We start from the raw sequence: 25,424 nt of genomic DNA, 5'->3' as shown, positions 1-25,424 counted from the left end.
TCCTGCTCAGGAAACGCTGCAGAGAGCACACAGCGACCTCAACGCTGACTGGCCTCCCATGTTCCTGCAAGAGCGCAGGTTAAAAAAGAGGAAGGCAAGAGAGATAATAAATTAACACATGCAAACATTAAGATGACTTTTCACATGAGAAATATGCCACTTGTTGGACTGCTTTAACAGGCAAGCAGAAGTGCTTTCCCACACAAGGTGACACCTTCCTATAATGCAACATGCTTGGCACTAATGTTTAGACATTCGCCAGCATCTTCTGAGATTATATTCACATGGTGACGATCTGGAGGCATCTTCTTAAACACTACTCAGTGAAAACATCAGTGCTATTCACAAAGCTCATCACTCCAGCAATTCAGAGCAGATTGCTGGCTTTTAACATCCTTTAGCATTAAAAGCATCCCATTCTCAATAATCAAAGTTTAGTTGCCAGTAAAATCCTCAACTACAACAGCAGTTTTCTGTTAGCTGATGGGGGTTCTCCAAAACCATAAGGATAGACTATTCAGGATACACGTTAAGTGTTACATCTGCATGTGAATACTGACGTTCCACACAGAGCTGCTATATCCATAGATGTCTGAAGATAACAGTCAAAATACCTCTGCCCAGTCTTGTCAATGCTAAGAAACTGGAAGTATTCAGACACGAGAGCAACTGCCTTTCACAAATGAGGGCCGTACAGTACCTGAGGAAGGGCTAAGGATCTTGGATTTTCCACTTCGGTTTCACTTCAGTCTGGAAACATGGAAATCAGCTTTTATAAACGTATGTCATGATCATGCTGCTGTCTGACTTACCATCTATCTCTTGTCCAATGGAAAGTCCAGCCCATTTTCGCTGTAAAAACAAGACAAAAGCTTCAGAAAGCCTGTTCTTCAGCAGAACAATGTCTACTCAAGAGTCAACAGCCTCATTTAGGAAAACAGGCCCTTCCATCAGAAGCTTAAATAGCAAAAATGACAGAATAAGACCTTACAAAAATCCCCAAATTGACGGGAAATAAGTCAAAATCAAGGAATCATTTCTATTAATGATTCCATTCTCTGACCTCAGGAGGTCACCCTGTTCAACTCCCCACTCAAAGCAGGGCTAACATCAACTTTATATCAGGTTGCTCAAAGTATTGTCATGACATTTCATGTTCAACATCTGATAATTCGGTAATCAATTTTAGAATGACAGGCCACGTCTAATGCCAAAGACGGGGGCTACATTCATTAAAGCAGACCTGACAAGACAAGATTCATATCGCTGATCACCCCACCATCTCTGTGACAGACGTTGCCGTACTGGATGGGTTTTGGCCATTCTGTTCATTTTCTAATCAAGCTCAGGGGCTGATCACATAAGATGTGGTGCAACAAGCAGGAAAGGCTGCTCTGCACTCCATGATCATTTTAAAAGCTTACATGTAAAAACCACTTGCAGGAATTTGTTAAAATGTGAAGTAATATAACTTAAAACAATTAAAAAATTTCCAGAGAACTAGCAAGAACTCTTCAAATCTATTGCCTCCTTCACATTCCTTTTAAAAAAAGACTTGTATAGCACAAAACCACATGAGAAAAAGTTAGAAATGATTCAATAATTATGTGACATGAAAATCTGTAACTTTTATTATGCCAAAAATTCTGGCTTGATTATTGCAAAAATGGTTTTCTTCTAATGGTTCTTGTGCTACAGATTGGCTATTGTCTATTTACAGTCCACATTTCAGACTAGTCAACATTCATGGTCTCTTCCCCACTGTACACCAAAAAACAAGAACTCTTATTTTAAAATGGCTTGTTAGTCATTATAAACTAAGTTTAATAGCTAAGTCCCCTCTCTTTTTTTTTTTTCTTCCAAATAATTGCAATACACAGAAATGGCCCTTCATGTTGATGCTGGTAGTGTTATTTGCTTGACAGCTTCATTCCATGTTTCCTTTATTAGGTTACATCTATTTCTCTCATTCTTATTTCAAAACTAGGAGCCAGTAATGGCAAAAGCACGTAACATTCGCAGGAACAAGAAACAGCATTTAATAGGATAAAATGTAGCTTGTAAGAACGATAGTCATGAATGAGAGGCATGAATTACGAGAATTATTAGTATCGTTACACAAGGCTCCGGTAAGACCCCATTTGAAATACTGTACTTTATGGCCATTTATGTTCGAGTTTTTATGCTAAAAGGAACATGTCTGGGAGAAAGAATACAGTGACCTTTCTTAAAAATGAAAATTTCCTCCTATATTCCCTCTTCAATATGTTTGTGGTTCAAAATGGAACTTTAAGCTTAAGGAAATAATTCCCTTGACACAACAGGGAACAACCTGTTGGAAATCAATGCCCAGAATGGGAAGTCTTAAGCATTTGATTTACTGGTACTCCCAAAAAGGTGGAAACAGATGTTTCCATATTTAATCCCGTGCTTCACAGCTTCCATCATTTACCTGCAAGGCCAGTATATTTCCTCTCTCCTCATGACACTAACTCTTCAGCAAAACATAGCACAAACGCACCTTCATCTGAAGTACTAGACACTAGTGACCACCAGTGCAAGGATGGTGAGCAGGCACACTGGTACTCCTGCAAATACTGGGAAGTGCTGGGCTTTGCTCAAACCCTCCAGTTTAAGGCTATCACCAAATTTCAGGACAAGAAGGAAAGCTGCCCAAGTTCAGCTAGAAAAATTCCGTAGGATTTTCTCTGGGTCAAGAGATATAGCTCGTTTCTTAGGTACATTTGGGCACTTTCTGCTAAGAAGTTTGCCATCACTGCACTGCCCTTGGTCTTTCGTTCTCTGCAGTATATAAACAGCTTTTGGTCTTTACGGCTAAGAGTTAAGATTATTATTGAATGATGGTAGTAAAGAATTTAATGTACATAAGCAATGCCGAACAGAAGTTATTAGAATTCTTGCAAACTAAAACATCCGCTACATGACTGTCCATGATTATAGGAGATGGAACTTGATGTAAATATATATTTTGTGTAATGCTGGTTGTGGTCATCAAAGACTTCAGGAAATACTGGAAATCTAAATCCCAGCATCAGGAATACTCAAATAAAACATTCATCCACCAGCAGGCGTAACACTTACTACCATAGTCACATTTTAAGGATAAGCAAACTATCTTAGCAAAAGTATTTCCCAGAGCTACAATAACCACTGGAACCTACAAAAATCAACCCTAGATCATGAACTCACCTACTTTAATCCTGTGATACAAATATCTTATACTGATAACTGTTTTTTAATTTTGGCATCATAAATCGTAACTGGACATATGGCAACATCCTATTCACCCACTCATCCGGACAAATCTGAATTTGAACAACATGTCAAAAAGCAAAAGTAGCTTTTGGGCCTAGGCCAAGTCATCTGTTGTGGAAAAAAGTCTTGCGCTTGCAGCATGGAGACTCAGCTTCTAGACCAGTTATTAGCAGGAAAATATGAAAGCAGTAAATCAGTTACCATGATTGTTGCTGTTTTACATTATGCAACTTACAGTATATGTCAGTTATAGGCTACATGTTACCAGATTCATTTTTCTGTAATTGCATCTGTAATTGCATCAATTATTTATTCCAACCGTCATTTAAAATGAAATAACTTGACTTAAATTAAGAAAGAGGAGACAAGTTAAACCTATTTTATGCATTTCACTGCATTTTTCATCTGGAAGTACAAGCAATGACTGATTACAATCAATAACATTTCCTGTATGTCTTTGAAAGAGCAACACAGGAAAGAAAACCCTTTAAAGCCAAGGGAAAACAGAGGACAATAACAATTCACAACAAAACAGATATTGCTCAGGCTTTTCTTTTCAAAAGAGTTTGTTGCTCATGTTTTTTAAAAAGGTTAAATTAGATATTTTATAGAGTGTATATAAGCTAAAAAAGATCAAAGGACTAAAAGAACGTTTGCTTCAGCTATAGTACACGTGTCCATGAACTTCTGACATCAAAAAGCAAGTTTGCAGCATACTTTATACAGGCATCTCCCACCAGTTAGCATAGTTATCGTCAATCCTGATCTCAAAAGGAATTTTGGTTATTCCACAGCAAAACAGTAAGTCAAACCACATAATACCTGGGGTAAGCTGAATGCGATGCTGCCAGGAACAACTGAGGAATGGGTTCTCAGTGTGAAAATATATTTGTGGTTGGGAGAAGTCTTCACAACAACATGTCTAGAAGAGAGAACAGTATTTTACTTCAATATACACCTAGAAGGATTTCAAACTGCTCCCAGTGCTGTGAGAATCCAAGAAAAACAAGCCAGTTTACATTCTGGCTGTATAATGGAAAAAACAAAGGCTTTATATCTACACCATGATTCAAGTGGATAGCAGTCTTCCACAGGAGTCCACCATCTTCAGTGACATAACATGATCTTAAAGCTCAGCCACAAGACATTGTACTAATACTTATTATATAAAACCACCACCTTTATCTCAGGAATTGCATTATAAAAACTTGACAGAACCAAACTATAACCACAAAGATCAAGGTTGCCATATCTTAAACCAACACCAGTTCCACATCTCAAGCTTCCAACACCAAGGCAACAATGTTTTACCAAAATCCAAGTAATATAACCCACTTGAGATTTTAATGTGAAAGAGATGCAAAGTCTATAAAAGGATCATAGTATGCTGTTTAGAAATTTGATCATAGAGGAAAAAAAAAAAAAAAGAGAGAGAGAGGAAGAATTCCTGTAAATTCCTGTAGAAGAAGCAAGATCACATAAGGTGCTGAGGTTGACTGTCCTGTTTGCTAGCGATGAACAGATCCTGCTGAACTCGCACGGGACCTGAAGACAGGGAACACTACAACCAAAACAGAACAATGCCAACAGTCAGAAGCAGCCACAACAGTAGCAACCGCATGTGCCTGTGTGTCACTCCCCAAAACTATGCTGTAAGGAACAAAGAGACCCAAAGCTGCTCAAATTTGTCTCATGACTATGCATGATAGTTCTCATCATGTGATAGACAGACTTCTTGTTAGCTTAAGAAAGCAACATAAAAGCAAGATGGGATTTGTGTGCACCAGTGACAGTGGTGATGGAAGAATCATGTTTGACATCACCTTGTTCTTTGCAACTGTCTATAGTTTAACTACCCATGTGATCTATGTGGCCACTGATTCAAATGATTCCCACCGACCTGTGATTCCCTCTCTTGCCAAGTCTCTTTTCCACAGCTAGAAACTGAAGGCTAGATGAATTATTCTAACAGTCAGAGCCCACACTCCTGGCCGTGCTCCCTCCCTTGGAGTGAATGTAGCACATGCACATATGCTCAGTATATTTTCATTTGCATATGAACTGTAAATCCAACACCATCCAAAAGTCAATCTGCTGCATACATATACACTGACTACACTGTGTACGTATAATAGCTTCAGCAACATGGTCGGAAAGAACATATGGCCCTTTGAGACTAGAGGAAATGTGCGGCTGGCATAACCAGAAAGACTAGACATCGCTAGCTTTAGCCCAAACATACAGGAAAGCCTGCAAAACTTTTCCAGCAACTGTTAGCACTTGATGGCACAGCAGGATAAGAAAGCATTTTAAACATATCGCACAGAGATATATACCTTCTCTGGCAGGCGGATAAGTGATTTGATTCTTTACTTGTTCTGGCCTTAAATCATCCATTAGCTGCCTAAAGGCCCAACTGTAGGGATGTGCACCCCTCCTTTTCCATCTCCTGCCCCAGGGGTAAATCCAGAAATCTGTTCTAGGTGGTTTGGCTCCCTATACACATTATACGGGGAAAGCAAAGCATTTAATGGAAATTTCATGGCGATCAGAGGAGGTTCCTGAAGACTGAAAGAAAGCAAATGTCACTCCTATCTTCAAGAAGGGCAAGAAGGAGGATCCAGAGAACTACAAGCTGGTCAGCCTCACTGCCATCCCCAGGAATGTGATGGAGCAAATAATCCTGGAAGCCATTTCCAAATATATTTAGGACAAGAAGGTGATCAGGAGCAGTCAGCATGGATTTACATAGGGGAAATCATGTCTGCCCAATCTGATAGCCTTCTATGGTGAAACGCGTAGCTAAATGGATGAGGGGAAGGCAGTGGATATTGTTTATCTCAACTTGAGTGAGGCTTTCAATGCCATCTCCCACAACATCCTTACACACAAACTGATGAAATAGAGACTAGATAAATAGACAGTGAAGTGGACTGAAAACTAGCTGAACTGCACAAAGTTCAGCTGGAGGCCAGACACTAGTGGTGTACCCCAGGTGTCCATACTAGGGCCAATACTGTTTAGCCTCTTCATTAAGAACCTGAATGATGGGACTAAATGTACCCTCAGCAAGTCTGCAGACAACAGAAAATTCGGAGGAGCAGCTGATGCACCTGATGATTGTGCTGCCTTTCAGAAGGACCTCAACAGGCTGGAGAAATGAGCAGACAGGAACTTCGTGAAGTTCAACAAAGGGAAATGCCAAGTCCTGCACCTGGGGAAGAATAACCCCACACACCATTACAGCCTGGGGGCCAACCGGCTGGAAAGGCTTAAAAACAGCCTTGCAGAAAAACACCTGGGGTCCTAGTGGACACCAAGTTGAACATGAGCCAGCGACATGCCCTTGTGGCAAAGACAGCCAACAGTATCCAGGGCTGCATTAGGAAGAACGTTGCCAGCAGCTCGAGGGAGGTGATGCTTCCCTTCTACTCAGCACTGGTGAGGCCACATCTGGAGTACCGTGTCCAGTTCTGGGCTCCCCACCACAAGAAAACATAGACATCCTGGAGTGTCTCCAGCAAAGGGCCACAAAGATGACTAAGGGACTGGAGCATCTCTTATATGGGGAGAGTCTGAGAGAGTTGAGACTGTTTAGCCTGGAGCAAAAAGGGTCTGGAGGGATCTTATCAGTGTGTATAGATACCTGATGGAGGGGAATAAGGAAGACAGAGTCAGACTCTTCTGAATGGTATCCAGTAACAGGACAAGAAGTAATGGGCACAAATTGAAACACAGGAAATTCCACTTGAACATAAGAAAACACTGTTTTTTTCTTGTGAGAGTGGTTGAACACTTGAACAGGCTGCCCAGAGAGGACGTGGAGTTTCTGCCTGTGGAGATATTCAAAACCTGACTGGACACGGTCCTGAGCAACCTGCTCTATCTGACAATACCTTAAGCAGGAGGTTAGACTAGACTATCTCTAGAGGTTCCTTCCAAGCTCAGCTATTCTGTGATTCAGTAAGAATGGCACCCAAAACAACCTGCATGTTTAGTATATAACATCTGCACCTAACCAGTAGGATATGCCAGAAACAGAGGCATACCTGAAATTCCATCCTTTTGAGGGTTAGGGCACCTTTGGTGACCACAGAAGAAGCTTAAAATGTAATTAACCTCTTGAGGATTGGGCCCACCCAAGACTGAATGTTGCTCTAAGGACTGTTTCATTTTAAACTTATTACTAGCTGAAACACAGAACCTGTCCAGGGACCAGGGACTGGAATCAGGAGGTTTACAGCATAGAAAGTATCAGCTTGAATAGTTTAAGTTCATATTAATATGCAGCCAACGGGTAAACAAGGTATTATATTGCAGAGTGCTAGGCAAACATGCCTGTAAGCGCTATACAAGTTCTGGCTGTGCTACAGGAATCCCTCACCAATAAATACACTTGATGACAGATAATACCCTACTAAAAGCTGCTCATAAGACAGCAAAAGATGCAACATTAAAACTTCTTAAGAGTAGGATGGGTCCTGAACAGCACACTGAATTCGGCTCAAAACATAATAGTGACCGTAGCTTACATAATTCAACATCCCTGCAGGAAGAAAAGAACTCCACTACTGCTGGGTTTCATTCCAAAGAAGCAAAATGCAGGAAAATGACAATGCCTGGTAAAAAATATTATAAAAGAAACAGTGGTATCCACAAAGATTTGGCACAGAAATTAACAGTATTATATTGGAATGTACCATTCATCAAAAACATTTCTGGAAGGCCAGAGAGCTAACACAGACCCACAGTAGGCCAAGGGATGCCAGGAGAAGGAAAAAAAATGTTCAGCTTTCTGAAAGAAATCTATAGCCAAACAAGAAGAATAGAAGGTCAAATCCTGACAGGTTCTCTGAGAAAAATCTGCGAAAGGCACATAAAAAAAAACAGCACATCTCTCTCAAAGACAGCAGGAGCAGGCAGCCTCCCACAGGCTGCAACCAAGGTTTTAAGAAAAATGTTCAAAATGAAGACAACAGCAGGAAAAATTAAAACTGCATTGACGTTCACCAGGAAGGAGCTTGAAGAGTTCATGGAGACACATGGGGAAGTCTCAACCTCATTAACACTAGCTTCTGCTTATAAATTAATAAAAGGAGCAATGAGTCACTAGGGCCAGATATATCCCAAGAACCCTAAAGGATGAAATTGCTGATCTACTAATTCATGTGTAAAGCCTTGCCTAAAACTATCAACACCAAAATGTAGCATGATGTCAATTTTTAAAAAGAGCTCCAGGCCAGGCCCAGGACACCGACAGCTGGTTAACTCTGCTGACCAGGTTGAGCAAACCACCCGAAGCTATAATAGGTAACATTGACCTGTTACAATTTTTACGTTAGTGAAGAGAGAGCATAGTTTTTGTAAGGGAGAGGATACCTTCCACATTTGTGTAAAGACCCCAATAAGCATTTGAACAATACAGGCAGATATTCCCTTGGTGCACCTTTTGGAAACCCATGTAGATTATTCAGCAAGGTTCCTCAAGGGCTCTTCAGATAACTAACTGCCATGAGAAAAGAGGGATGGTCCTCCCACATAAAAGACAGGAATTATTGATCAGTTCCCAGCAGAAAAAGATTGCTGCTCAGATACCCCATCCCAGCTTCCTCCCAGACTGTTGTCCCTTTCACTCTGTCTGTTTGCTTTCAGCATGTTTCTCTTTCCAAAATATTTTGGGAGTCCTCAGGGTAGAAATATGCACAGGAACATAAGACATGAACACTTACTAACCAACACTGTGTCTACAATAATGCACTGCATCCCGTGAACTCATGCATCACAAAATTTTGACTCATACTTGTCCAACTGACAAGATGCGGAAAAATGAGGCATGAAAAGATCTACAGTGGCATCTTGGGGATAAGCCACTTCACTGATCCAAGGTCAAACTCCCAGCTCGAGGCCAATGAGCACCAAACGGAAGCATTAAAGCAAAGTCCTTTGGGTAGCTGTTACCAAAAATCTCCTGTGCAGCCAGTCATGGTTAAGGTAGCACAAACCAAAAGAGCTGACTGCATGCAACTTACTGCAGCAGATCATAAGGATGGTCTTGCTCAGTATATCTGCAATGCAGCAGAATGACTACATCTTTCAGGAGTAGCTGAATATCGAGATGTTTCTCTGTACTCTAGTCTTATAATTTGCAAAGCAATTTATAGCATCGGTTCACAACCAAACATATGCTGCTTTCTTTGTAAGCCCCAATTTCTAGAAATAGGCAAGGCTCTCGGGGAGAATCAGTACAGCCAGAATCATGGCCAGCCTGCTTAACAAGCAAGTCTGAGGATATCGTTTCCTGCACGCTTCCCTAAATGCAATGAAAGAGGGTTCTCATTTACAGAGTGAAAGGAAAGCAGTTGGCTGCAGCAGGTCTCAAAGCTGGGTCCCTTCAGGGCATTTGTATTTCAGGAAATTAACATTTGTAGAACACATGAGCTAATGGTTTTAGGTAAAACGCTCAATTTGGATCCTTTTTATAAGCCAATTACTTTGATAAAAATCCACTTAGGGGAAAAAAAAAAAAAATCATTCAAAGAGACCAGAACACTTACCCTGTGCAAGCAGATACTTCTGCCTACTTCTGGCTGTAAAAGTTTTGCTGGTGGTTTTTTTACATGAAAGGTGAGGTTGTGAAATCCGTGCAATCACTTCAAGCGGACGGGACAGCTCCCCGCAGCGCAGGAGCTCTCCAGGGTAGCGCGGCAGGCCGACCACACAAAGAGACGCAAGTCTCCAAATGCCTCCGCTCCCTTCTCCCCCACCGTTCAGAGACATTCCGTTTTCCATCCTTAGCAAAATCCACTTGGGCCAGGTGTCTTACGCTTAGGTGACCCAAGACCCTATGCTTACCATTCAAAACCTTTTGTTAAACACTGTTTCTTGTTTTCAGCCTCCTGTTGCGTGTGATACACTCTGTTGAAAGCAATTAATTCTGTCTACAATCTACACACTGCAGTGTTTTAAAGAGCCACCTTACTAGTGTAGCAAAGCAAGGAAATTATCTGGTTTTTTGCCCGTTTGTTTTAAAATAAAATGTGCTTCCGTGTAGGCTGGGCTGAAAAAATAGTGTATTCTCTACCTTTCTAACAAAAATAAAACCCAGAATCAGCTTCTATTAGTCACACAGAATCGTAATTAAAGTATGCAAATTGCTATGCCCACTTTCTGGTTGTCTTCCCCTATTGGTCTTATGCTGGAAAACAAGAAGACAGAGTTTTCACTGACTCTACACAGTATTCCAATATGATGGGGAAGAGAGAAGATGGCCCTGGTAACACAGTTAAATCATAAAAATCTATTTGAAAATAACCCATTAGCTCAAATATTCTAACTAGGTAACAGAAGCAAAAAAAGAAAAAGGGTCTGAAGTCCTCCATTAAAATAGTTATTATAATTAGTTAAGCAGCTCCAGTTCCCAATCTAGAAATGCTTCAGAGAGGGGAAAAAAAAAAAAAAGGAAAATCTTTAATTTTAGACTATATCCAATTCTGAGAAAGAGGCGCACCCGAAGTTTTCATCTCTAAAGATACAGAACTACAAGAATTTTGTTAATTAACCTACTGTACTCACCTCCCCAAATCAGAAATTCCACCTCATTTCCACCCAAATTTTGAAAATAATTCTTTTTTCGTTAAAAGCTGAAAGAGCAACAGTATATACTTACTGCCCAGATTGGAAGTCCTTCTCATTCACCACAGCACAGTTGGTTAATGATAGTTCATCTGTGGGACACCTTGCTGCTTGCATAGACTAGGAGAGAGAAAGAGAGAGAGGGGAAGGATTATCAAATAAAACCTGATTTTTCCTTTAGTCTCCAAGTCTCAGAACTTCTTTAGATCCATAAAGATCACACAATCTTTAAAACTATGTGAAACACAACTAGATCTCATCAGTACTGATATACTTTCAGAGCATAGTTTACCATCATTGACAAGCTCCTATCTCCCTTCATGGTTTCTCCACATGCTTTTAATCGTCACAGACATTTGTATCCAAAATCTCGGCATTTTGTAAGGCTAGATTGGGGAAAATACCTAAAAATTACCTGGGAAAAAAACTGCAAGGCAAGTGTTATCTTGCTGATGCTGATGGACCCTGACATTCCCTGCATTCCCCAACTCCACAGAATCTCCCCATAACCTTATCTAAAGAAATATCAAGAGGCATATAATCTTTCCCATGCCATAGGTAACTGGATCATTACGGATCAGCAAACAGACAAGAAAATTAGGTTAAACAGTCGATTTGAGTCTGTCACTCTCAAAAAAATTATTGCAACAAAGTATTCTTTAAAAAGGAGGAAAAAAAATCAATGTCTTTGTTTCATTGGGGCATTTCAGATTTGACAGAAAAGCAGCTTTGGATTCAGAGGAGCAGTCCTATTTTGAGAATATCCGTTCCGATTTTTCCTCTGCTGTCAGCACTAAAATAACTAAAGACAAACACTCAGCCCAGGCCGCCCCTCTCCCCATTACAAGGGAGCACCCAGCATAAAGCAGTGAAAGCCTGAGGAGGATTACGGAAGGAAAAAAACCTCAGCCTTCTCCTACATTCCTAATCCCCTTTACTTCCTCAGAAATATTCCAGAAAATGGTGGTAAAAGATGAAAATTGGGCTCAAAATGCCTCTAGAAGGAGAGAAAAGAATGGAAAAGGCAAGAAATTTCTATCACTAGCTGCAGACTGAACAAATTTAATTCAGAGAAAATCTAAACATGAACCCTGGGGATGCTATTTTCAGAGTCAAAGCACAACTGTTTTATTTGTCAGATACAAATTTGCAGCCAAAAAATAAAAAATAACAGCAATAGGCTGACACTGACAGATAGTTTCTAAAAATCAATTCAAAATGTATTTTATCAAGACACCCCTAAATTCCAGCAACAAGAGGAGGGAAAGCACTGATCCTAACACACATATCTAGATAATTTCCTGTGATTACCATCTTGTTCAATCTTTTTTCCCCTACCCTTTTGGGTCATTTGAGAAAAGAATCAGAGAAAATTCATCTCTACATAGATTTAAGCAAGTGCACCTACAACTTTTTATGCATCAATGTAATTTTTCCTAGAATACTTGCTATTTCGATAAAGACTAATACCTAATTTTATTGAACGACTGAGTCGAGTTAGTTGCCCTTCACAAGTCTGACAACAGAAAAGGATGCTGTTTTGCAGCCTTGAAACAGTTTTAATCTATCTGAATCTGAAGTGTAAAAAGAGACTCCATTAAATATTTTCATCATCATAAAAAATCATGGATTTCACTGGGCTTCTGAAAAATGCAACCTGCCTTACTGTCTTTTGGCACTTAATACAAAAAAAGACATTCACCATGTTAGCATTTCTCCTTTCATTCATGATGGGACTATTTTCTAGAAGAGCACATCCTGCTAAACGCCTTAGATAGGATATTTCTGGAGAAAATTCAGTACACCGGACTCGTGGATTAAAGGTTTTTACAGCACCAGTCCTCGAATGCATTTTTAATCCTCGCTGACAAACCGCTTTCTACATGTAACAGCAAGCACCTGGCAAAGTCACCATTCCACGTTACCGCTGTCCACATTCGGGAACGTGCAAGCTTTGCTTTAAGGAAACGCACAAATATAAAGGAATGCACTTCAAATCCAGCACAAAGCGTTCCTTCTGCGAGCTCTTCAGCACGATAACTGCGTGGGGAAATGTCCTTGGTTATCTGACACACGAAATAACGTAGTTGTTTCTGCAGCGGTATCAGTACTGATTGTGCTAGCCAGCCCAGAGCCCATGCAGCGCATTCTCCTTCTGGGGGCCTTGGGCGGAAGCCCATTTTTCCTCTTAGCAATACCCAACATTTCAGACTGCATCTATAACCTACACTACTCTCCCAGCTCTCAAATATATGCCTTCCCCAAGCTTCGAGGCCGTTTTTAAAGCCTCAATACGTTATCAGTATACAGAAGCGTTTTTCAAAGAACACAGCTTGCGCAAAGAAAGGATGGCATTCAACGGCAAGCAGGTTTTTGTGAGCGTACAGGGGCAATTTGGGAAAACGTGGTCATGTAAAAGATGATATTTCAGGTGGAAAGCACCCAGAGAGGAAGGAGGAAGACACTGTCCTTGTGAATGGGAAGCAACCTGGAGCAGAGGGGAACATTTCCTCTTACTTCCCCTCTCCAGCGCTCATATCCCCAGCACTGCTGTTCACAGGACACGTGCATCTCTACCAGCTGAGCTGCCACAGTGAGGATGCAGGCGCTGGCTGCTCCTAAGTAATTTTTCTGGCATAAATGCAGTTGTCCAGTGCTGTAACATGAGCCACCGGAGTCTAAAGGGCTGTCGTAGGTCAGCGTGGCAGTATTGCCAAGGAGCACTTTAAGCTCTTGCACTTGGGGTTCCAGCTGTCCAGGACGCCAGCACAAGGACTCCGAAGCCTGCAATCTCTTTCCTCTCTGCCATCCTACACTCCCATTTCCTACCCTTGCACACCAAATGTCAGGGAGGAGAGGAAGCAAAATCCTTCAGAGTATTTCTAAGGAAGCTTCAGGTATGCGTACGCAAGCTAATTTTGAGCTAGCTAGTAGGTTACTGCTAGCAACTAGCCAAGGCAACTCAAAGCTCAGCTCTATCGAGCCACTAGAGCAGATCTTGCAGCTGACAGTAAATGCCATCTGCTTCAGTCACACTGCTGTCAGCACTAGTTTAAAGGTGACCCATGCACATCTTCAGGGGGTGCAGTTACCCCTATGCCCACAACGTGGACCTATTAGGCTTAAGAGAGCAAAAGAAGTCTCCATTGCCTCCAGCTGTTGTACTGGTTTTGTGCAAGGAGGGGATGCCAGGGACAGCAAACTTGAAGGGAGGTGACCCCACACCCAAGACAGCGCTGCATTTCTAAAGTATCCTCAGCTAAAGGCATCCATCATCCATCTACTGTCATGCAGCACCTGTTATTAAATCCTTGCCTACACAGAAGTCTACTCCAATATTCCTTCTGTTCACCAAAAGAAAAATGAGAGCACATGACGCATTGAGAGATCTCACGCTGTAAGACAAATGAAGGACCTTACCTTCGGATTTATGACAAAGCAGTAACTCTCCTCTGCTACCGAGCTGATGTTAAATATGAAAACCCAATGCCAGGAGGCGCAGTCATGCTGTTATATTTTACTTTTACAAAGCATCTTTCAGTTACCCCAAATAACAAATAGCTTCATAATGGAAATAAATACCATAATGTCCGATCTTTCAGAAATTTTCAGAGTTGCATGGATTCTAGTTTTCCTCTCCTGAAAAATGAAACTGAGCTGTCCTTGCATTTTGGAAGACCTCAGTGGCTTTGACAGAGAAGACCATGCTAAGTTATTCAGGTATTTTCATACATATGTAAAAAAACATCTTTTCTTTTTCTGAATTTCAAGACAAGCATCCTAAGCATCAGCAAAGCACTGCTGCTTTAAACATGACTGGGGAGAGAATGAACAATAAAATCTCTGGAATATTCCACATAATAGTAAGTATGTGTGAAAGTACAAAAAATATCATTAATATTTGTGAACTGTTAAGACTGATGATAGAAGAAGCTAAAGGAAAACATGTTTCCCATTACTCAGACTCCACAGGAGATACGTTGGTGGTGCATAATAGAAGTGCACTACTACCTGTCAGTTGTCACCGAACAAAAGAGCTAAAATATTAAATGCTTAGGCAAAGATGCTCTTCACTCGACACAGGAAAGCTTAACTCATTTAATTTCCAAGAGACCATGAAACAGCTTTTAAAGCAGAGGCAGGTTTTGTTCTCTGCACTGTTTCTTGTACAAGACAAATGCTGTTAAAGCATTATATAGTTAAAATTTTCTCTTATGTAATATACATACACACATGTATAAACATATGTTCCTGTAGATATATGCATGTATGTGTATATACATACGTATAATTTCTGTTATGCAGTTGTTGGCAAATAACTGTTCGGAAACATGACACACAACTCCAGGTATTAGAAATTGAAGTTTCCTCTGTAAACCTCAGCTGTATAGGAGTGGGGATCACCATCTCAGACAGCTTCTCAGCTCTACTAACACAGCTGTTAGGCACCAAACTACCTTTGAGTCTCGAGTCCAGAGAAGAGGGCAACAAAGAATCTGTGCAGGAGTTATTATAGGGAAGAAAAGTTAGTCTTTATTTACAAGAGATTCAGCAGATGTCCACCTTCCTTGTGTTTCCTTTGGTAGCACAGCCAACTCAGGCAAAGGAGTTGTAAGTCAGACACTCATTTACCACTAGAAGTCTGCAAATAAAAGTAGTTTGTCGAATTTTAAAAGGAGGAAGAATTACGCCACTAGACGAGACCAGAAGAATAACAGAGAACTGAGATGATGCTATGTAGACCCTACAACATTATCCAAGAATACGGTCCTGACGGAAAACAGACATGCCTGAAGCTTTGCCTGATACACCTTGTACTAAAAGACCCAACGGATCAAGCACAAAGAATCTGAAAAAAGAACGGAGAAGAGATGAACATTAAAACTGCAGACATCCGCAGCCCGCTGCACACAAACCTAGAAACATTAGCACCCAGAAAGATGAGTTGAAGCAGAGCTGGGTCAGCAATAGCCTGGGAGGAGATAAACCAGCACAGAAAAGCCCAAAGAGGATTATGACTACTTTAAATACACACACACACCATGAAGCTAAATGGTGGAGAGGAAAAACAACACTAAGCTAAAGGACAGAATAAAAAGGACAGGTATAAAATAATAGCAACACTATCACAGCTAAATTTTAACTAGTTAAGAAAGGGTTCTCTCTGGGGGAAACAATACAGGCAAAACCAAAATTCCTTTAAAGATGGTATTCACCAGGATTATGAAAGAGATGGTACATGGGGCCTACAACAGGGACTTGACTCAGCAACATTAGATGTCCTAAATTCTGTGTTTCTAAAATAAAATTTAAAAAAAAAAAGCCCTAAAGAAGTTACCAGTTCAGAGAAGGTTTTTCTGGACACGTGAAAAAAAATTCTAATAAAACTTGAAGAGTTCTGCAGTGCTGCTTGCACAAGAAGAGATCAAGCACCTACAAATAACTTTTCAGAAACAACAGGCTTGGCAAAACAGGTTTCCTCTTCAAATCTATAATCATTCAGAGCCTTGCCGGGCTCAGCAGGTTAAGCACAGTCCCCCAGGACAAGCAACCTTGAGTGCCTGCGCAGGACCACCCTTTCCATCTGCTCCATTTGACCTTCCAGATTACTTTGCTAGACGCTTTTATTCTGATTTGGAAGTAGTTGCATACTCTATATGTAACAAGATCATAAACATCAGTTTTCTTCTCCTATTAAAAGGGGAATGTTTGCATTAGGAAAGTTAAAAATCTCAGGTTTAATATTCAAAATTCTTGCTAAGCCAAGGTACTTTGAGCAAGCCAACACCGAAACAGCCTCAATACAGAGCCCAGACAAGAACGGTGGATGAGATGCACACCTCCTTCCCACTCCCCCCCGAGCACAAAACTTTTACTGGTATAAATCACCTCCTTGTGCTTTCTAAAGCAACCAAGGAGGCACCAAGGTGAACACGGCTACTCCGTATATATGCCAGCTACTGGCCGACACAGAGGCTGAAGCAGCTCACAGCACAGGAGAGGGAAGAGGTCACATCGCCGCTTTCTGAATCATCCCAGGCTGGAAACGAGCTGCAGAACATTTTTCTTCTCATTGATTCATACCTGCAGCACAACAGTAACTTTCGCTTTCTCATCTGATAACAAATAAAGTGATCAACATAAAGCAAACCAGATCAAGCCTAACTGTTAATAGTATTTAGCAACACAGATGTCAACTAACTTTCAATGACAATTCATTATACATGATATACGCTGAAGTTTAATGCATTTTCCATTATCTTTATCTAACGGCAGAAGTGCTCTCCCCTCATGGGCCTGAGTGGTGATCTAGACATTACTTCCACCTTAGCAAGTGAAAGCCATTTTATTAGCACTGAGGTGCCTATTTAGCTATCGGAGAATATGTGTTTTTTAGGGTGGTGGCTGCTGCTTACCCTGTGTTTGCAAAGTTCACAGTCCAATGAATTCAGTTCTACAATAGGAGTTTTGCAACTTCAACGCTATTTTACCCTGAGCAGTTAAGAACAAGTATGCAGATTTGGGGATTTGGCTGTACTATTTCCATTATTTTGTGATGTTATCAAAAACACAATTTACAGTTCCAAGACTTAACTCAAGCACTTCTAGCTCAAATGCAATCAGGTTCTGAGCTAATGAACAGCTGGTTTAATTTACCACCTAGTCATTGCTAGATTTCTTGTTAACAATCACAATGAGTAAAATAAAAACACAAGCACATCCCCAAGTAAGAAATACTGAAATAATAAGACCACAGCCACTTTGAAATGGCCAGAACTCAACATAAGTGCAAGCAAGATCTCCTCATAAAACCAAGGTAGTATCACCGACTAAAAGGTTCATCTGATACAAAAGCCCAGGAGAACCAAGTGTGTTAAAGGAGAAACTCTATGAGCCACTATTATAGCATCTATAATCTAATTAAATAGCTTGTTCTGTCCAGCAAAGATGCCTTTCTCCATACTTCTTTATAATATTGTCAGTAAAGTGATGTGAGCAAGTATATCCATACCTGTACTGCTGTGCCATATAACCAGAAAGCTGTTTCCTGGCAGCTTAACATGAACATCAACTCCACATTCCAGTTAAGCAATAACAGCCCAGAATACATGCACTTGTAATTAACACATCTATTTTGGGAGTTGATGCTACCTCTGATTTCTTCTGCAAGCCAAGACAACCTACAATTTAATTACAAGGAATTGTGATTTGCCATGCTTCATCTCAGCTTCTTTTAAAAAGCCTGAGCGGAACGAAGCACTGCACAACCACATCTAAGATTTTAGCCTAGGATGAGAGTCATAGGATTTTGACGCGCTAGCTGTGAGGACACCTACTGGATACAAATTTCTTCCCATTTATTTAGAAAAGTTACCCAATAGCAATAGGACAAGATCTAAAATACTGCCTTAAACTCGGAATACGCCTTGTCAAAGCCTGAGATGCTGCTGTCCCACATCAGCGATGGACCATATCTAGCACTAACCTTCCCCAGGACACTGGCTGTTGTACTAAATGCCACCTCGTTAAAAGCAGCTTGTATTTAAGATGTAATACCTTGCAGGTTTCATAGAAAAAGCACGTAACCTGCTACAACTTTATGGCATAGCTTATTCAAGAATTTTTAACAGAGGGTCGCTGCTTTATTTGCATCCCAGGGGACTAGAGAAATGCCTCAAATATTTGACCTTTCTGAACTGAGCATCTGACATTCATACACAGCAAAGAACCTACCAGTGCTGGGGCAGGGCAAGATAGGATCCGAAGAACTATATATTCAGCCTTGATATAACAAGCAGTGGTATCCATTGGCCCAAACTGAGAGTAATAAGATACTGTGCTTTTCCATTAATCTTAGCGGTGGAATTCCTTGCTTCATTTTTTCTGTTCACAGATCTTCTCCAACACAACTCTCCAACTCCTGGAAGTTAAGAGACTTCTGAAGATGGCCAATTTGGAAATCTAGTCACAAAAATCAGGTCTCTGTCAGAGAACTTCCCTGCTTTGAGGCAGTGTCCTGACAGATATGCCTAGCAAATGACTGCACTGTGTAGAGACTATACTCTGAACCTTCTCCTTCAAAAAATATTTTGGTTATTAAGATCATTACCATCTGTCAGATTCTTCAGGGGTCAGCTGCCAGTCAGTGCACCAGGACTTCCTAAAGTTTGTCTCCACTCTCATGCTATTATGTGTATTTATTCAGTCATTATCTACCTACTCCCATATGGATCAGAAAAGGATCAAGACCTGCCATAGGACCTCTATTTTTGAGTTCTCAGGCTTTTCGTATGATTTCAGGTGAAGAAAGGAATCAAAGATAATTTTATGGCCACGGAAAACCATGTCCTGCCTGATGGGCAATACAGTAAAAAATGAATACTTCTGTTTTCTACGGGATGGTTTTCTGTGGACTCAAGCAGAGCTGGTGTTATGACAGCACAAACTTACTCCAAATTTCCAACTAGTTCATCTCGCAATCAATAGGATCTTCTACTCTTGCACAACCTCTGTGCTCTAGGGTACAGGGCATAGAGGATAGGAATGGAGACTATATTGCTGTGCTATAGAAATTCACACTTTAAACAATCCTCCAAAGGTTTCTTTGAATTTTACAGATGTCTTCTAGTCTCTGGCCGGAGAAGGCAAATCTTTAACACAGAGAAGTCATTCTGTCCTGCCGATGGGGAGAGAAGAGGTGTGACATATCAGCACCCCCAAAACCGGAGACGGGAGAGGCAGTGCTGACATCTCCCTATTGCATTGTCCTTCTAGGTATAAGGTTTAGAAACGCACTGTTTCTGCAACACTATGTCAAGCATGTGTCTATTTTTAAGACAATGTGAGATTCAGCGTTGACTAGCTAAGCTAAATATTAAGTTAACAGAATAAGACTGAGAAAAGCATCCCTGGTATCAGCATCTGCAGCAGATGAACAGCCACAAATGGCATCTTCGCACTTCCTGCTGAATCAAGAAACTATCCCGAGAAGAAGGACAGAAACGGACCACTTCTGTGATACGTAACTGCACTTTTCTAACATACAGGTTAACATACACCTGCTCTCCCTCACATACCTAACACAAAAAATCAATTCTTACTGCATTCCTTATGCTAAGAGGAGACAATTGACCTCTGTGGGTTCCTCAGAGCTGGCACACAGAGGACCATGATGTGAATCATAACCTACACCTCAGTTGCACACAACAGACCTACACTTTGAGAAAAGACTTAGAACAGCTAAGGGGGTCTCCTAAAGCCTCTCTCTCACTGCGCTCCCTCTTGCTCTTCTGCAGCTAGTTTTGAAGGAAAAGGAAGAGCAGTAAAGCCGGCCAACTGATGGGATAAACAGGCCTCATGAACAAGCACTTTTGCACCATATTCTGCCAGCTTCCCCGTCCCTGTGACTGAAGGAGAATGGTCTGCTTGGGAAGTGCTGCAGCTCTTTATTTCAGCACCAGTAGAGGAGTTCCTGACACTTGATGGTAAAGTTTCAGAGGCTACAGATCCCAGTCACACTCAGAATTCACTACACTAAGCATTTAAAATTAAAAAAAGAACCTTAGGTTACTCTAATAAGTCAAACACTCCAGTAAACTTTTTCTGCAGGCACAGAAGACGTTAACTGGCAAAGACTTCCAGGACATGCCCGCACCAGCAACCTTGCTTGCATGGAGATTCACCAAGAACTGAATTCAACTGGGGAATCACAGGGCATTTATGCTTTTAGAGATCTTGTCTGAAAAGAGATCATCTACTTCACTCTCAACATCAAGTTTTCTTAAAGTGGGATAGTTCTGTTGACAGTAGGTAATAAACTTTAATTCAATTAAAATTTATTAAAATGAACTGGCTTCAAATTGAACTATTTCTGCTGTGGCACCTGCAAAAACAAATTAATCAAAGATGACAAAGTCAGATATCCCCCACCTAGGAAAAAGGCAAAATTTAATTAAATAGTCACATGGCTGTCAAAATTTTACCCTAAATAATCTCACATGGGTTTTTGCAATGCAGAAGTCCTGTAAGAAGTACACAAGTATATTGGGAGTGATTTCACAAGACAGATGCATAGCCACAGAAGTGATCTCAGATTCAGAGGTTCAGATTTCGAGTTCTCTCCCATTCCCTGAAAGCATTGCCAAAAAACTTTTTCTGTATATTACACATAAGGAAACATCGGAAAAAATAAGTGATGATAGAAGGATCAGTACCACACTACAAGAAAGGAGTAAGCTGATTCGCAAATGTTTTGTTAGTTGCCTGATGACACCTGCACCTATGAAGACTGACTCCTTATGAGGGCAGAATAGGGGAGAAATCAGACTTTATAGCTTTACAAATGAACATAAAAACCACCCTACTTATTTCAAAGCTTCTACCAGAATGCCCAACTTAAAATTGTCCTTGATTGATTGCAAGGAGTACAAGGAAGAGAGCACGCACTAGTCCAGCAATGTCTTCAGCATCACATAGCACAGAGGGAGACAATCTGCCTCTCACACCAATTTCCGCAACTGTTAGTCTCTCCATTTGACACCTCATTTCAACAGATGTCTGTAATGCAACTTCTGTTCAAGCCACAGGGTCTTCTAGAGGAGTTATGGCACAGCTCTGCAAGGTAAAGCAACACCTACTAGAAACCAAGTAAAACCAAAATCATTTCTAATAACGCAGACATGAATCCCTTCCGAGAAGGGAAAAGGCTAATGCCTCCTGCCACTGCGCTATGGAATCCCCCTTTACTCTTACCTTCTAATGCTTTACTTTAATGAGTCTCAACTAGCAAATAAAAAAAAAAATTAAGGTTGGGTTATACAAGTTACAGCTATTGTATAATTTTAAAATTCCTTAAAAAGAAGCACCAGTCTCGGATCCCCACCAACTTCCACTCTACCAAATCAACATTCAGCAGGCATGATTTCCCCTTTGAAGACCTCCTGCCAACTCGCAAGAGTAAAACTGCAACCATAAAGCCCCGTTTCATTTCCTACACCATTCAGCTATGTAGCTCTTCAACCCGGTGCAGATACAAGCAGAAACGCAGCTCATTCTGGATCAACAGCTTGAGACTAGCTGGAACGAAGGCAGCGATGTCTCTAGATGTGCCACAAGCTAAGACCTCATCTGGCCTTTCTACATCCCTTTGAGAACTAATTCCTAATGGGGTTCAAATAAGCTAGCTACAGGGAATCTCCAGTTAAGCCCCCAGCCTGGACTTCCAGAAGTCCAGACACAGTAGAAGGAAACTGCAACCCAACTACAGATGCAGCTAGAGAGGCTTACACCATTCCTTCTTCTGCAGCAAAGTGACTGATGTCTTGGCAAGCCTCGATGCTCTGTTTAGTGTACCTACTATTTACCATGCACAGAGGGAGATGCAGAAAAAAATGTATCAGAAACAGCCATTATTACTAATAGTCATGAGCTCTTTTTCCTGTAAACTTCAATCACTGTTAATCATAGTCTCTCCCCTGCGACTGAGGAAAGTCAGTGCAATTAAGGGAGCAAAGTAACACTGCTGGAACAGCACTGGATAATTAATATTTGAGCTAGCATTTCTCTAAATTATTTTAAAATATTACTAGAAGTTTAAAGATTATGTCTCTTTTCTACTTCAGGAAAGCCATTAATTTATCTCTGTCAAAGTATACATACACAAATCAAATCACACAGGTCTAATAAAAGAGACTGAGTTGTAAAGCTCATTGCAGGACATTTTTTCAGGCCACAAGTAGTCACTGAAGCTTACTCTACACACTCTCTAGGTTTAAGCACTCTTAAAATGCTGAAAAGAGAACATCATCAGTGTTCCAGTATCAGACTCACCTGTTGTATCTAGAGATATCACACACCTCCGTCCGCCTACCCACTATTCCTTATTTATACAGACGAGGATCACAATACAGACGAGGATCACAGTGTCACAACAGAAGCGTATGCTGTTGCTTGTTCGCAGTGACCTCCCACATCCTTTTCGGAGTCAGTGCTATCCCACATGCAAGCTGGAGGTAGCAGACAGCTTGTTTATTAATTTACATTAACAGCATTTGGCATAGTGCGTGATCGGACCAAGCTCACAAAGTGATATAAAACACTCTGCTTAAGAACTCTCTTCTCAGCATTAAATAATCTGATAATTCTGCAACTTAAGCAATAATTATATATTTATAGATAATTCGTGAAAACACTGAATAGTAAGAGGCCTCCTGATAACCCCAAGGGAAGCATTATCTACTTCACTTGCTGGATTACGTGGCAATCAAGCACCAATCATTCTCTGAAATTGAAACATCCAGAAACAGCTCACAGCAGCAGGAAAAAGTTGGGATGGATCTTTCTCATGCTTCCCCACATCCTCAGCCACCACCCTCCAGCTTCTCAGATCATTCACCAGGCCTTTTCAGCACATTGGGGCAACTGAAAACTAACTCTCAAACTCCCTAGGTAGTGCTCTGTCAACTTAGCATGCTGAAAGGCCTTAGTGAAGGTTCAGGTGAGCAAGGCAACAGGGGCAAGACCATAGCAGCCAGAGGAGCCACAGTCTCGGGATGATGCTGTTCATGACAGCCAAGATGATCTTACCACTGATGAAAGCACTGAGACCTTTCAATTACAGAAAGCTGGGGAAAAAAAAATAGTCAAACAAAGCAAGTAGATTTCCCCTGGCTTAGCTGGCTGAACCAGCTCAGCAAAGGGTGAGATGAAGAAGAAAGGTGCAAAAGAGGAAGTGAGACCACCCATCTGGGAGCAGGGACAGAAGAAAAGCTCTTAAGAGACAGACAGCATGACATGCAACTCTTCTGCCCAATTAATCAACAGCATCTCAGAGGTGGCACTCCAGCAGTTCTGCTCACCCGTGACGCATAGCTATCACTGGGCCAAATTTCTCACCACCACTCTAACCTCCGTGCTGTCTCTGACAATACACCATTGCACCACCCACCGTTGTATCCACCAGACACACAACAGAACGTGACACACCATGACAAAACCCATTCTCCAGGATCTTGATCACTGCATTGCTTTGGCCAAGGCAGAAGACTTCAGCCTGAAGCAAAGAGTAACAAACAATTTGACTTTCACAAGCCGATGGCTGGCAAAGCAGGACTGAGCTCATAGCACAGAGAGCAGCAATCTTAGCTGCAAGTTGCAGCACTTTAAGATTGGACTTAAAAAAGAGGATATACAAGATGCCAGAAAAAGTGATTTGACAGATGAGATTGTTCCTTTACAATTTTAAAGTCTTCTAGGCCACTTGCTGATTTTATCTGAGCAGTCAGCAATAAGAGATTTTATATACATATATATATATATGTACAGGATAAAACCACTTCACAGTCCTTACGGTGTATTTTAACGGAACCCCGCTTGGACCAGCACCACAGCAGGGTTATAAACCGCTATCTTCTGTGTCCTGCTAGTCTTTAAAAGGATGTCGCTTGGCTGGTGCCCACAGGGCAGAGGGTCACCAGGGGCTCGTGGTGCTCCCCAGCCCCTACGCACCTGCCCCACACCACCGAGGGGTCACCCCAGCCTCAGAGCACCCCTAGGAGACCCCAAAACCCTGCCCCACATCACCGAGGGGTCACCTCGGCCACACGGCACCCCAGGGCACCCCAAAACCCTGCCGCACACCCCACAGGGAGAGGGGGCACCAGGGCCTTGTGGTGCTCCTCGGGGCACCCTACAGCCCTGCCCCACAGCACCGCGGGGGCCCCCGGGCCCCGTGGCACCCCGAGGGGACCCTACAACCCTGCCCCACGCCACGAGAGGTAACCCCAGGCTCAGGCCACCCCTAGGGGACCCCAAAACATCCCTGAGAGGCCACCTCGGCCTCGCGGCACCCCACAACCCTGCCCCACACCCCGGCGCCGCCGGCACGAGGAGCCACCGAACCGCAGGGCAGAGCCGGTAACGCCCAGCGCGGAAGGGACGAGCGGAGGCGGCAGCGCCGGGCCGCCAGGAAACGAGGCGGCCGAGGGGGAGAGGGAAGGAGGGAAGAAGCGGCGGGAAGGGACCCCCTTCTCCCCCCCCCCCTCCCCGCTCCCCGCCACTTACCCGCCCCGCCATCTTGCCGCTGCGCCCAGCCCGCAGCGCCGCCTCTCCGCCGCAGCGCCGGCCCCGCCCCGCGGCCGCCAGGGGGCGGCGCAGCGCAGGCGCGGCCCGGCGGCGGCGGCGCGGGGGCTGCGGGCGCCCGGCGGGTCGGGAAGCGGCGGCCGCCGCCGAGCCCGGCAGGCAGAATTCTCCCCAAGATTAGAAAATACCGGTTGCAAAAGCGCTGTGTGTCATGGCTGCGAGACACAAGGCTGGGTACGATGCTGCTAAAGAGACTCAAACCAATCGGTGGTTTATAATAAGCACCCGGGAGGGCAGAGGTAGTCGTGAAACCAGAGAAAGGGGAAAGGAAAGGGCTAAAGAGTGGCTGGAGGTGGGGATAAATATAGAGCAACCGTTCTTGCCAGGAGGCTCGACCTTAGCCTCTGATCTGGGAGATGTCGGCTGCCAACGTGATG

At 42.3% G+C, this 25,424-nt stretch overlaps 1 protein-coding gene across 1 annotated transcript in view; it reads right to left on the bottom strand.

Annotated features, from left to right (window-relative positions):
• Window positions 1-24,992, bottom strand: part of NSF (N-ethylmaleimide sensitive factor, vesicle fusing ATPase) — an 85,159-nt gene extending 60,167 nt beyond the window's left edge. The window contains exons 1-4 of the mRNA XM_067312037.1: window positions 24,970-24,992; window positions 10,943-11,028; window positions 4,099-4,198; window positions 813-852 (exon numbers count right to left, since the gene is read on the bottom strand). Coding sequence (XP_067168138.1) covers window positions 813-852; window positions 4,099-4,198; window positions 10,943-11,028; window positions 24,970-24,981 — 238 coding nt within the window. The 5' untranslated portion in view covers window positions 24,982-24,992. The remainder of the gene's footprint in view (window positions 1-812; window positions 853-4,098; window positions 4,199-10,942; window positions 11,029-24,969) is intronic.
• Window positions 24,993-25,424: the final 432 nt, after the last annotated feature.

This window comes from Apteryx mantelli, chromosome 28 (genome assembly GCF_036417845.1).
Source record: "Apteryx mantelli isolate bAptMan1 chromosome 28, bAptMan1.hap1, whole genome shotgun sequence".
Classification (NCBI taxonomy): domain Eukaryota; kingdom Metazoa; phylum Chordata; class Aves; order Apterygiformes; family Apterygidae; genus Apteryx; species Apteryx mantelli.
Note: the sequence above shows the minus strand (reverse complement) of the source record. Positions and strands in the feature narration are given on the sequence as shown.